General features: G+C 46.1%; 1 protein-coding gene across 1 annotated transcript in view; it reads left to right on the forward strand.

The window, feature by feature from the left end:
• The window catches only part of LOC143298581 (cholecystokinin receptor type A-like), a 62,509-nt gene extending 50,943 nt beyond the window's left edge, over positions 1-11,566 (forward strand). The window contains exons 2-6 of the mRNA XM_076611460.1: positions 84-458; positions 2,799-2,815; positions 8,165-8,222; positions 9,710-9,778; positions 10,775-11,566. Coding sequence (XP_076467575.1) covers positions 84-458; positions 2,799-2,815; positions 8,165-8,222; positions 9,710-9,778; positions 10,775-11,556 — 1,301 coding nt within the window. The 3' untranslated portion in view covers positions 11,557-11,566. The remainder of the gene's footprint in view (positions 1-83; positions 459-2,798; positions 2,816-8,164; positions 8,223-9,709; positions 9,779-10,774) is intronic.
• Positions 11,567-13,048: the final 1,482 nt, after the last annotated feature.

Below are 13,048 nucleotides of genomic sequence, written 5' to 3' on the forward strand. Positions count from 1 at the left end.
ATCATCATCACCATCGCCGTCATCATCATCACCGCCATTATCATCATCGCCACCATCATTGTATCCACTCCCCCTCGTTCCAGCGGTGTCGGTGGGGGCCAGCTGCTTCACCCTGGTGGCCATCTCCCTGGAGCGCTACTTCGCCATCTGCCGGCCCTTGCACTCCCGCACCTGGCAGACCCTGTCCCACGCCTACCGCTGCCTCGTCGTCTGCTGGCTGCTGGCCGCCCTGCTCATGCTGCCCGTGGCCGTCTTCCAGAAGCACGAGCGGCTGCCCAATGGGGCGCACGCCTGCAGGGAGAGCTGGCCCGGCCCCCGCTGGGCCCAGGCCTACACTTTGCTGCTGGACCTTGCTCTGCTCGTGCTGCCCGTACTGCTCATGTCCCTGGCCTACGTCAACGTCGTGGCCGCGCTGGTCTATGACGTTAGGACGCCCAGTTTTAGAGGAGGAGGAGGCGGTGGTGGCGGTAGTAGTAGTGGTGGTGGTGGTAGTGGTGGTGGAGGAAGAGGAGGGGGAGGTGGAAGAGCGCGGCGGGAGAGGGAGGAGGTGGAGGTGGAGGAGGAGGAGACGACGACGATGGAGATGACTTCTGGTGAGTTTTGTTGTTGTTGTTTGTTTGTTTGTTTTGTTCTGTTTGTTTTTCACTTTGTGACACGTGTTTTTTTGTGGGAGTGGGGGGTAGTGTATGGTGTTTGGGTAGTGACGAGGGTGGGGGATGGGAAAGGGGGCAGTGGAGAGAAGTTATGCGTGTGTGTTTTACTGCGGTTTTTGTTTGTTTGTTTGTTTGTTTGGCTGTCTGTCTGTATATATCTTCCGCTTTCCCGTTCTCATCCGTACGACCCCTTTAACCCCCACCCCTCTCTCTCTCTTTCTCTGTTCTCTCAATCTAGGTCACAACATTTTTCACTGTGTGTGTGTGTGTGTGTGTGTGTGTGTGTGTGTGTGTGTGTGTGTGTGTGTGTGTTTGCTCGGTTTGCTCGCACTCATTTATCTGTCTGTCTGTATCTCTCTCTTTTATTTTACATAACCCTCTGACTCTCTTTCTCCCTCCACCCTCTCACCTCACCCCCTTCCTCACCACACCTCGCCTCACCTGTCACACCCCCGTTCCCTGGCCGCCCCTTCCACCCCCTCCTTCCTTTCCGTTTGTGCGTGCATGTGGAAAGGACGGAGGGTATTGGCGAGGGAAGCAATCTGCAGTGCCGGGCGCAAGACAAATGACCGCGATTGCTGCAGTTGTTACAAATCAAACAGACAGTCGCTCATTTCTCTTTCTTCCTCTGCGCCGATGAGCTTTGGAGCTGAGGGGGAGGAGGGGCCATGAATGTTGCCTTGCAGAGTAATGCAGCGGACTTCCCCTCTTCCCCCCTCACGTCTGTCCCCTGGCAGTTCTGGGCTTAGCCTGGAAAGCTCTTCCCCGATTTCTCATCCTTGTTCTTGTTGCTGTTGTTGTTGTTGTTGTTGTTGTGGTTTTCCTTCTTCGTCTTTTTGTTCTTCTTGTTCTTGTACTTCTTCTTTTTCTTCGTTGTTGTTGTTGTTGTTCTTCTTCTTCTTCTTCAGCTTCTTGTTCTTCTTCTTCCTAAGCTCTTCATCCTCTTTTTTCCCTCCTTATTCTGCCTCCTCCTTTTCATCCTCTTTTTTTTCTTTTGTCTTTCTTTTCTAATCCCACCTCCATCCCCCCCCCCCTTCGTTTTTTTCCGTCTTACTCCACATGTCCCTTCTCTTCTGCTCCTCCTCCATAAATCTTGAAGTAAGTTACAGTTGTTAGCACGGTTCGCATGTGGGCGACAGATGCCCCAGTTTTTTTCCATTCTACTTCAATTATTGATGACGAACAAAGAAACTTATTCAATAATGGGAGCTGAACATTTTTCCAGACGTTTAGAATAAAATGCAGACATCAAAGTTTGTTTATTCTTCGCGAGCATCAGTTTTAAAGAACGTGATCCTGTGTTCAGGATATCCATGGGATAAGAACCATCGGATATTATACATGTAATGATTGAGATGTTCTGCTGGGGTCAGTACAGGAAATTATGAGGGTCAATTTTGAAAGCTTACATTTCCGTGATTTTTGTTATAGCGAATCGCCGGAAAGTTATAATATCCTTTTACGTTCACATCGTACATGCGTGAAGCCTACGATACCCGATTTGGCGATTTATGTGATAGCCCATAGCGTGGGTTTCTGAGATATGTCTTTGGTGATAAATATGACTTATTCCGCATGGATTCAGTGTGCGATTTTTCTTCCAAAATTAAATCTGTGAAATCTATTGGGAACTGTATTGATGTACATGTTGGAGTGATATCTGAGGTGGTCAACATAGCAGAGCGATAATCGCTGATTAATGCTGATTAATGGTGGATTATTTCTTTTGGAACAGCTCTGGCAATCTAGTTAATGTGGATTTTATGTATTCATTATTCTGTTTTGATTACTTCAATAATAAACCATAACAATACCTTTTAGATATACGATATGCTGACACAACCATAGCATATCTTGTTGGGACATTGATTCTAGGATAACTTTCAAATTATTCCCCTTCCATCAGACATCTAAACAGTTCTTGTCTTTAAAAACATATTCGGAAATGTTAAAAAAAGAAAAAGAAAAAAAAAGAAAGAAAAAAGAAAAGAAGAGAGAGAGAGAGGGGGGGGACCTTCATGTTTATTAAGATTATTCTTAACTAGTTTTTTAAAGCCTTTTTAAATGATGTTAATAGGGTGGAGGTTGGGAGAGGTTTCTTAACCCACTGCACCATATATTTTATGTTTTACACTCTCCCAAAAGGGAAGCGAAGCTGTTGGGTAAGTGGGGAGAACCGTTGTAAAGACAAAATGACCGAAGTGTTCCCGCATCTCGATCAGTCGGCAGCGAAGAGATAAGTCCTTTCACCGTGTTTGTGCGCCACTGGAGGTTTGGGGGTAGCTTTTGGAAATCCCTCACTCATTGTAAACGGTCCGTATGTTTGATTGGGTTTGAAATATTCCATCTGGAGAAATTTCCTGGAAAATTCCCTCTGCTTACGGCGTAGTGATGTGATATGTTCTTAGCACAATATGAAATATTCAGTCTGGTTTTAGTTCTAGTTTTATTATAAATAGGTTTAACTTCTTTTATGCTACGTATGGGTTTCATATGAAATAACCTATTTGAGGGTCAATTTGGAAAATGCGTCAAGAGAAATTTGAAGCATTTCCGCTTTGAATAAATACAAGACTTCAGCTGGACTGGACTGGGGCATTTCACTGCTGTTCCTTCAAGACAACCCGGGATTCATTCTGGAATTTTTGCTTTTCTGTATATCCAGGATATCATATCCACAACTCTATCTATGTACTCTGAAATATCAATGCCTTTTCTGATGGTTAATTCCAGATTATCGAATGGTATTTGTCACTTTGGATATTTTTTTGTCTTCCAATCTTTTTCTACTTATACTGCATTACACTACAACTCACAGATTTACTCATTTCTTCTGGTGAGCGCGCATGCGCTTGAGCGTTTTCACCTTGTAATTTATGCAACCGCACTCCTATTAATTTGGGTAATCTATAGTTGCGTAATTCAGTGTTTTCTGATCAGGGGATAGTTATATCGCGGTTGTCTCAGGAATATCCCGTTTAAAGTTGATGACAGTCGGGCTATTTTCGAAGGGTATGTGGACGTGGGCACCCTTTCAGGTTTAGTTCTGGAATGTTTCATTGATATGTCATGTATGGGTTGGCTCCAGGATTCCAATAGGGAGACTGATTCTGGGATATCTCTTTGGGGCTGACTCTAATAAAGATTTTCGTTTTGACTTTATGTCACACACACACGCGCGCGTGCGCGCGCGCGCGCATACATACATACATACATACAGATAGACAGACATGCACTAACATGTACGAAAGCTCGCGCATGCACACACACACACAAGTACACAAGCGAACGCGTGCGCACCTATACACGAATACACAAGCAAAAGTACGCACACACACACACACACACACACACACACACACACACACACACACACACACACACACACACACACACACACACACACACACACACACACACACACGCACACATACGAAATCGTTGCCTACTGCACAAGAAATCCCAGATTAGAAACTTTAGATGAAAATATGGGTGTTTTTTGTTGTTGTTGTTGTTGGGTTTTTTTGTTTTTTGTTGTTGTTTTTTGGTTAATCGTTATTCCCAAAATATTTGTGCTTGCTGTTCCAATAATCTTTTGTAAGCTGATTTTCCATCAGTTTACCCACCCCCAACCCTCGACGTCAGTTCATAACTACAACAAAAACAACAGCAACGTCGTCAACAACAAAAGCAACACAAAAGCAGTCACATTTGCATTGCAAGACCACAAAGATTTTGTTTCGTGATTTATCATGATTTTTCCGGGTTTTTTTTTCTTCTCTTCTTCACAGGTTTAAAAGACAGAAGGGGAAACTTTTCCCCTATTACACCACCATTCTTCTAGCTTTCTTGGCAACAAAAGCGGCTGGGATTTCACTCTAACCTGCGTGAATGTTTCGGAAGACAAATGAAGATGCGTGTCTGGAATCAAACTTCCCGTATCCAGTCAGCGAGCTACAAAGAGATAAGCCCTTTTGACGGAATGTGCCTCACTGGAGCTGGATAACTGGGGGTGTTTTTGTTGTTGTTGTTGTTGTTTTTGTTGTTTTTTTTTTTTTTTGTTGTTGTTGTTGTTGTTGTTTTTTAAAATCTCTCAGCCTCTGAAAAAGACATCATGAAAGGGTTCATCCTGCATTGATCCACTGCATTTAATTTCGGCATGTCCAGTTTGGGACAACACTGGAATATCTGAGTGGTATTAATCACATGATGTTTCACTGGTTTTAAATTCTGATCCTTTTTCACTTTGTTACACATCACCTTGGAAGTTAAAACTGGTCTGTCCATTTCTGGTTGATTCTGAAACAATTTGTTTTTATTTTTTCTTCTGGAAAACAGAACTGTGGTTGTTTCTGGGTGATCCAAGAGTGTAATGTGTGTATAAAGGTAGGTGTTTTCCACGCAATCCTAAGCGTCCACACACCTGGGCAAAACAGATTCATAAGGCATTTCAACGCTGCGTCTGACGGGCGCAACAGCCGAGTGGTTAACTGTCTCCATACGAACGGCGAAAGAGACGACGTTAACAGGGTTTCACCCCAACTACCATTATCAAAATATTGCAAGCGGAAGGCTCTTATACTGAACAGGTGAATGTTGACAAAGAATACCACAATTCCGACGACGGAAGCTAAAGGTTGGGTCATTCAGACACCCACTGGACATCCGAGGGGTCTGTGTAGAGGAGAAGAGAGGACTGGCCGTACTGAGTGAGTTAAAAGTTTGGAATTTCAATCTGAGAGTCCTATGTTCGAATCCCGATCACGGCGCCTGGTGGATAAAGGGTGGAGATGTTTCTGATCTCCAAGATCAACAAAACTGTACACCTGCTAGTGGCTGAACCCCCTTCGTCTGTATGCGTATACAGAAGATCAAATACGGACGTTAAAAATTCCATAATCCATGTCAGCGTTCGGAGGGTTATGGAAACAAGAGTATACCCGGCCTGTACATCCCCACCCCCGAAAACTGAGTATGACTGCCTACACAGCTGGGTTAAAGACGGTCATACACGTAAAAAGCCCCCTCGTGTTTACGAGTGAACGTGGGAGTTTGCAACCCACGAAAGAAGAAGAAGAAAAAGAATGATGCGTCTTCAGAGCAAACAAACACGCGAACCAAACAACATTTTGGGGAAACCTTAATAAACAGAATTATTCCGAACTGAATTTTAAAACTAGAGCTTTTTTTGTATCTATCTGTAAGGTAGATAAAAAAAAAAAAAGGTTTCTTACCTTTTTTCTTGTTTTTCGTGTTTGTTTGTTTTTTGTTTTTGTTTTGTTTTTGTTTTTGCTTTTCTTTTTTTCTTTTTTTGTGTGTTCTTTTGTTTGTTTTTCTTTCTTTTTTTCCGTTGGGAGGGAGCAGGAGGCTGTGCTAGTTTGGTTCATTCAATCACGTGGATGTTTGTTGGCTTCTCTCTCTCTCGCTTTCTCGCTTGCCCCCCCTCTCTCTCTCTGACGCTGTGTTTCTCTCTGTCTCTGTCTGTCTGTCTGTCTGTCTCTCTCCCTCTCTCTGTCTCTGTCTCCGTATCTTCCTCACTGTCTGAGTCTGTCTCTGTCCCTCTTACATTATTTGAGTCCTTGAGTCTCTCTCTCCCTCTCTCCCTCTCTCTCCCTCTCTCACTCTCCTCTCTCTCTCTCTCCCTCTCTCTCTCTTTCTCTCTCTCCCCCTCTCTCTACCTTCCTCCCTCCCCCCTCTCTCTCTTGCATTCTATCTTGCTTTAAAAAAAAAAGGGGGGGGTAAAAACTTAAAGGAGGAAGGACTTTTTGCGTGTCTCACCGGCGTTGCTGTATGGTAGGCCCACCGTGTGTTCTCCGCGCCCTCAGCCCGTCCCACTGAGAAGTGACCGTGGTAAATAGCCGTCAAAGACAAATGGGGGGAGAGTGGTACCAGGCTTCCGCGCCCGCCTCGATCGCTGGTCCGTACACAGATAAGTCACTGGTAACGGGTCAGTGCATCATCTGAATGGTGGTGGAGGCTACTTAAAGAAAAAAAAAAGGGGGGGGGGGGGAAGGTGGTGATGGATTTGGTGTTTGTGGGGGGTTGATGGTGGGGGGTGGGGGTGGCGACGGGTGAGTGAGTTGGGGTGATTGAATATAGCTAGTGTTGTGGTGTGTGTGTGTGTGTGTGTGTGTGTGTGTGTGTGTGTGTGTGTGTGTGTGTGTGTGTGGTTGTTGTTGTTGTTGATGATGATGATGATGATGTTTTCGAGGCATCAAATATCAGCATAGCCAACCTTCTCATTTGCGACACATTTGAGAGAGAGTGGGGGGGGGGAGGGGCAGGGAGCGAGAGAAAAAGAGGGTGGGGGTGGAGGGAGGGAGAGAGAGAGAGAGAGAGAGAGAGAGAGAGAGAGAGAGAGACAGACAGAGACAGAGACAGAGAATAAGACAAACAGAAAAACGGAGGGAAAGAGACAAAGAGAGACTGAGAGGGACAGGGAGAGATTTGTTGTAAGAGTATTACTATAAACACACATGCGTTTTTACATCCAGCCCTTGGACAAAAGCTGAATGAAACAAACACAAAACAAAAAAGAAAGAAAATCCTACAGCTGCATGTGCACAATACAAACATGTACAAGATCTGTTCATCAATATTCATGTTGTAAACTCATCTAAGCCACGTGAAGATTTTGTTTTTTCATTGGAAGGGGAGGGGTTGGGGGGCGGGAGTGGGGAGACAAGCGTTCAAAAACAACAAAACTGAATGGTATGTCAACCAAATAAAATATGTAAGACAGATTTCGGTGAAAGAGCAAAATAGTGCTCATGTAACTACATGCGCAACAACTGAAAAGTTGACAATGTCCGAAGTTTGGAAAGAAAAATGGATGAAACGATAAGTATTTAAATATTTGGTTATTTCTTTGGCGGGGCTCTTGGCTCACACACGATTTGTAAAAACAAATATGAATAGCTCTCTAGAGCGTTCTTTCACATTATCCCAAATCTGACGCAGAAGTGAGAAAATGGGGAAAAAAAGCAAGAATTAAAACTTCTTCATGGGCACAGAAAGCCCTTGCTTTTTGTTAAGTCATGAGAATATAAAAAAGTCCTGATAGCTAAAGACATTCCTTAATGTCAGATACGTAACCCTATAAACAGCACGTATTGCCCAGCTGTGGTATCATTCGTGTGAAGTTTACACGTATTAATTCCCTTTCCTCTTTGCAAAAATCTTACGTTTAAGCTATTTCAGAATGGATTCATGTGAGTTTACTGACAATAGATTTGTATCTTAGCTTATGTTATGGTATGGTATGTTACCTTATACATCAGTATGAACCTGGACAGTGCCGTCCCACTTGGACAAGAAAGTAACACAGAGATGCCCTAAGTTTATTTGCTTTTCAACCTTGCAGTCATACACCATTCAGTGAGATTGCATGGCTGGAGATGCAGTTTCCAGTAATTGAATTTGGGAATTTTAGCAGCTGCAGCAGCAGCAGTGGTAGTAGTAGTAGTAGTAGTAGTAGTAGTAGTAGTAGCAGCAGCAGCAGTAGCAGCAGTAGCAGCAGCAGCAACAGTAGCAGTAGTAGTAGTAGTAGAAGTAGTACTAGTAACAGTTGTAACAGTCTTAGCAGAAGAAGACGAAGGAGAACATCATTGTCAACAACCAGACCGATGACACCAACAAACCGATGACGACGACAGCAACAAGTCCAGCGACACGGCCCGACAGAAGCAAGGAGAGGGGGGTATTACTTCCATCCACGGCTCCAAAGTCGAAAGCCAGGCGGCGATTTGCCTAACCGATGCTGATGAGCATCAAAGCGCGCATCATTATCATTCACCAACAGGCACCGCTGCCAATCCCTAAACCCTCAACCTCGCGATTAACTCCCCTCTTCATTAACATGCACGGTCACGGGGTCTCCGCAGACGTCACAGCCCGCACATGCGCAGCGGGGATCTTCTCCATGGACATCCACGCGTTTCTTTTGGCACTGTCGGGATGTCAAGCGATCGGGTGCCAGTCGAAATGATTGACTTCTGGCCGAGTTTCGTAACATCGCTGTTAATGGGGATGGAGGGAATGGAGGGGGTGGGGGCAGTGTGAAGGGGTAGTGGGGTGAAGGGGGGCAGACTGGGGTGGAATATAGAGGCGATGCATCAGAGACAAGGTCATTCGATTTGCATGAGCTGCGTTATTGGTGTTGGGATCAGAGTTAACTTTGAGCCTGAACTTCTGTCACACTGTGTTCTGTCGTCATTTTCGTCTTGACAGCCTGATGTTGGATAAGTTTTCTCCAGGTTATAATGTGTGTGTTGGGGCGGGGGTTGAGGGGGATGGGTGGTGGATGGTTGTGTGAGTTTTGTCAACTGAAAGCAAACACTGACAATAAATCGATGAAAGACAAGAGCGAAATAAAGGTGATATAATTCGCGCGTATACATGTGTACGTGCGTCTGTCTGTGTACGTGTGTGTTTGTGTATGCGTGTGCATGTATTTGCATGCGCGCGCACGAGAGAGAGAGAGAGACATTCACACACGCGCGCGCGCGCACGCACGCACGCACGCACGCACGCACGCACACACAGAGATAGTCCAGCGCCACAGTTGTTTTATCTACAGTTGTTTATTTTCCTATAAGAATCATTGATCAGCTTAACTTTGCCATGAGTAACTCTCTTGTTGCAGTTGGACGTTTCACTCGAGCTAGGTGCCCGCTGCATACAGGATCTCGGATTATATCATCACCGCAAGACCAGCAGCCGAGACTGCTACTCAAAGTCTACTTATCCATCAGATTACAACTCCAAGGCATTCTGATACATTATGATTAATGTAATGCAGCAAATCAATGTCACATTGGGCAATACAGTGCGATGAAATGAAAAGAAAAAAAACCCGTAGTGCATTGTATTATACGTGGACCTGATCACGTATAATACAATGCAAAATATAATTACACAACACAATGAGGTACAGTTCAAGTGTTGGACACCACTTTTTTTTTTTTTTTTTTTTTTTTTTTTTTGGCAGTACCACGAAAATGACGACACCAATGTATTGTGTTGAACATAGCCATTGGCTGCTATTCTGTAACCAGGTGAACTGGTCCAAAGGTCAGAAAGAGAAACAGAGGGGCTCGTGTTGGATGGTGAAGAAGGGGGACTGGGTAGGACGTGTGTAGACGGGTGGGTGGGTGGGTGGATTTTGGGTGGATGGGTGGATGAGTGTAGGGACAGGTATGTGGACCGTTTGAACACTTGCGGAGTACGGTGAGCCCCTGGCTACAAAAGACGTAGTATTGAAATTTCGCTGCGAATTGTTTGACATGCATAATGAATCTTATTCTGGTGTGAAAACTGTTAACTCTCTTGATTCTATCGCTTATAACTTTTGCTTGAACCCCAGCCGACCTCAAAGGGCATATGAATATCACTCTTGGATCGTCAAAACTGTGTGACTATGCAGAACACCCACACTGCAAGAAAACATGCCAACAAACGTATCTGTTTCATGTGTGTGTGTGTGTGTGTGTGTGTGTGTGTGTGTGTGTGTGTGTGTGTGTGTGTGTGTGTGTGCGCGTGCGTGCGTGCGTGCGTGTGTGTGTGTGCGCGCGTGCGTGCGTGTGTGTGGTGTGTGTGTGTGTGTGTGTGTGTGTGTGTGTGACAGAGACAGACAGACAGATAGACAGACAGACACAGATAGACACAGACTCGTGAACCTACACGTCACACATAGTTCCCCGAACCAGTAGTAGTAAGAGCAAAAACCGAATCTCTCCCTGACGTTTTGTGTGGCCTGACAAACTGTTTCAGGAGTGACGGCCTCTCCCTGACGTTATGTGTGACCTGACAAACTGTTTCAGGAGTGACGACCTCTCCCTGACGTTGTGTGTGGCCTGACAAACTGTTTCAGGAGTGACGACCTCTCCCTGACGTTATGCGTGGCCTGACAAACTGTTTCAGGAGTGACAACCTTTCCCTGACGTTATGTGTGACCTGACAAACTGTTTCAGGAGTGACGACCTCTCCCTGACGTTGTGTGTGACCTGACAAACTGTTTCAGGAGTGACGGCCTCTCCCTGACGTTATGTGTGACCTGACAAACTGTTTCAGGAGTGACGACCTCTCCCTGACGTTGTGTGTGACCTGACAAACTGTTTCAGGAGTGACGGCCACCCCCGTGCTGCCCGGTCACCGGACTATAGAGCTTCGCCTGCTGGACAGGGACTCCATGAGGAGCATCTCCTCTCTCACCTCCATCGAGGAGACGGTCCTCTCCCGCTCGGGGACCCTGACTTCGGGCACCACGGGGCCTTCCAGTCCGCCGCCCCGCAGCGCGGCGCCCGTCCCGACCCCGACTCCGCCACGCGTCACCGTGGCCACTGCCAACCACGCCGCCTCGTCGTCACCGCCCGAGCCCCAGACGCGCCGCTCCGGGCGACAGGTGCACAGGATCCGCCACAGCAACCCGCGGAAGATCCGGGAGAACAAGATCCGCGTGATCCGCATGCTGTTTGTGGTGGTGCTGGAGTTCTTCCTATGCTGGACCCCGCTCTACGTCATCCAGACCTGGATGATCTTCGACCAGCACTCCGCCTACGAGTTCGTCACGCCCATGACCAAGACGCTCTTCCACCTGCTGTCCTACGTGTCTTCCTGCTGCAACCCCATCACCTACTGCTTCATGAACAGGAAGTTCCGCGAGTGCTTTATGCGCGTGTTCACATGCCGCAGACCGCCCGCCCACCAGAAGGACCGGCACCTAGTGGTGGAGCTGCACAGCTCGCGAGGGGGCGGGGCGGACAGGTGCACGCCCCTCGTGTCCGTGGCCGCTACCAAGATGCTGCTGCAGACCAACTCCGGGCGGCAGCTAGACTACGTCAACAACGCCACCACCATCGACACCATTGAGGAACGGTCTGTGGAGGACAGCTCCCACTCCTGATGTGTCGTGGTAAGGGGGACAGATTTCGGTGTTCGTTCAGTGTGTTCTGTCGCGTGTTCGTTCGTTCATCTGTCTTGGTTGAGAACAGGGACAGTTTGTGCGAATCGAACCTTGTTTCTTTTTTTACTGGAAGTCACGTCTTGTTATTGGCTGCAGCTCGTCAATCGTCAGCTGCAGCTTCATCATTTTGTTCAGGACATAGCTGTTACTGTTGATGTGTGATAATTCTGTGCATGGTTTTCTACAGTGCGTTACTTTTTTCAACACGGGCACCTTGCTTGTCGGTGTGTGTTCCTCACGCTGAACAGTGGTGGTGACAGTCACATGGTGACGCACTGTGCTGACACACACTGAGCATGGCTTCGGGGGGATATGTCAGGCCCTCACCTCACAAGCTTGTCACTCCTGGATACTTTGGACCACCTTACTGCAAGTCATGTCTTCCTCCGTTCAGTCATCGCCAGTCGCCATTGACAGTCTCAAGGCCTGATCAGCGCATTCGGTCAGGCGAATATCAGGCATCTGCTGTTCATCTTTTTTTTCTTTCTTTTTTCTTACAGCAGTTGGAGTAACGTATATGGATCTGTCTGCACGTTCTCGCACATCCATTAAACTGAACTGACGTTATTTTTTTCTTCTTTTAAGATGGCTGGCTATGAAAATGTATATTATGTGGTGTGGTTTTTACATGCTTTATACTGTATGTCCCCATCTTCCAGTCCTGATACTGAGTGGAGAAGTCGAGTTCAAATGCCCTGATTATTTAAATCCCAACTTGTCACATGATGCCCTTTGTTAGCGTCAATTTCTGTTGAAAAGTAATTTGTCAAAGGTGGCTTTCAGTCTCTGTATGATATTGACTTGATTATGTACAGTTTCTTTGTCACCCAGTTTAGTGGGAATGTCCGCTACAGCTCTTAGACATCCTTTGACATCTCGTTAAGTAGCATGTGACATTGTCATTACCAACCTCTCGACCTCTTTGGGGTAACAGATAGTTTCATTACTCCAGGCATATATCCCAATGCGGGTAGTTCTATTTGATTTCTGGATTGGCATTTGCTGTCAACAACACAGCCCTCCTTAGTATTCCCAGGGCTACAAAGCTAACATTTGAACAAATAAAATGATTCATTTACTATTGTGGAATAACGGTTTACCGTGGCTGGGCTGTGCATAATATTGTATGAAAACAGAAAGTTTACATTCGTTTCTTTTTATTCCAAATCAAAGGGTCACATCATTTCCTTGCGCCTTCGTGTTGCTCACCCCCCCCCCCCCCCCCCCCGCCCCCCCTCCCTCCCACACACACACACCCGCCCCCACGTATAACATTTCAATAGTTTGCGTGTCATCGTCAAATTATAGGGTCAAAATAATTATTCACTTTTCCAGAGGGATGATCGGTGGAATACTGTTTAGACATGATATTCAAGGTTTCTGTTTGTTTGTTTTTTGTTGTGTTTTTTTTTTCTCATGACAGAACTCCCAG

Source organism: Babylonia areolata, chromosome 24, assembly GCF_041734735.1.
Source record: "Babylonia areolata isolate BAREFJ2019XMU chromosome 24, ASM4173473v1, whole genome shotgun sequence".
NCBI lineage: Eukaryota > Metazoa > Mollusca > Gastropoda > Neogastropoda > Buccinidae > Babylonia > Babylonia areolata.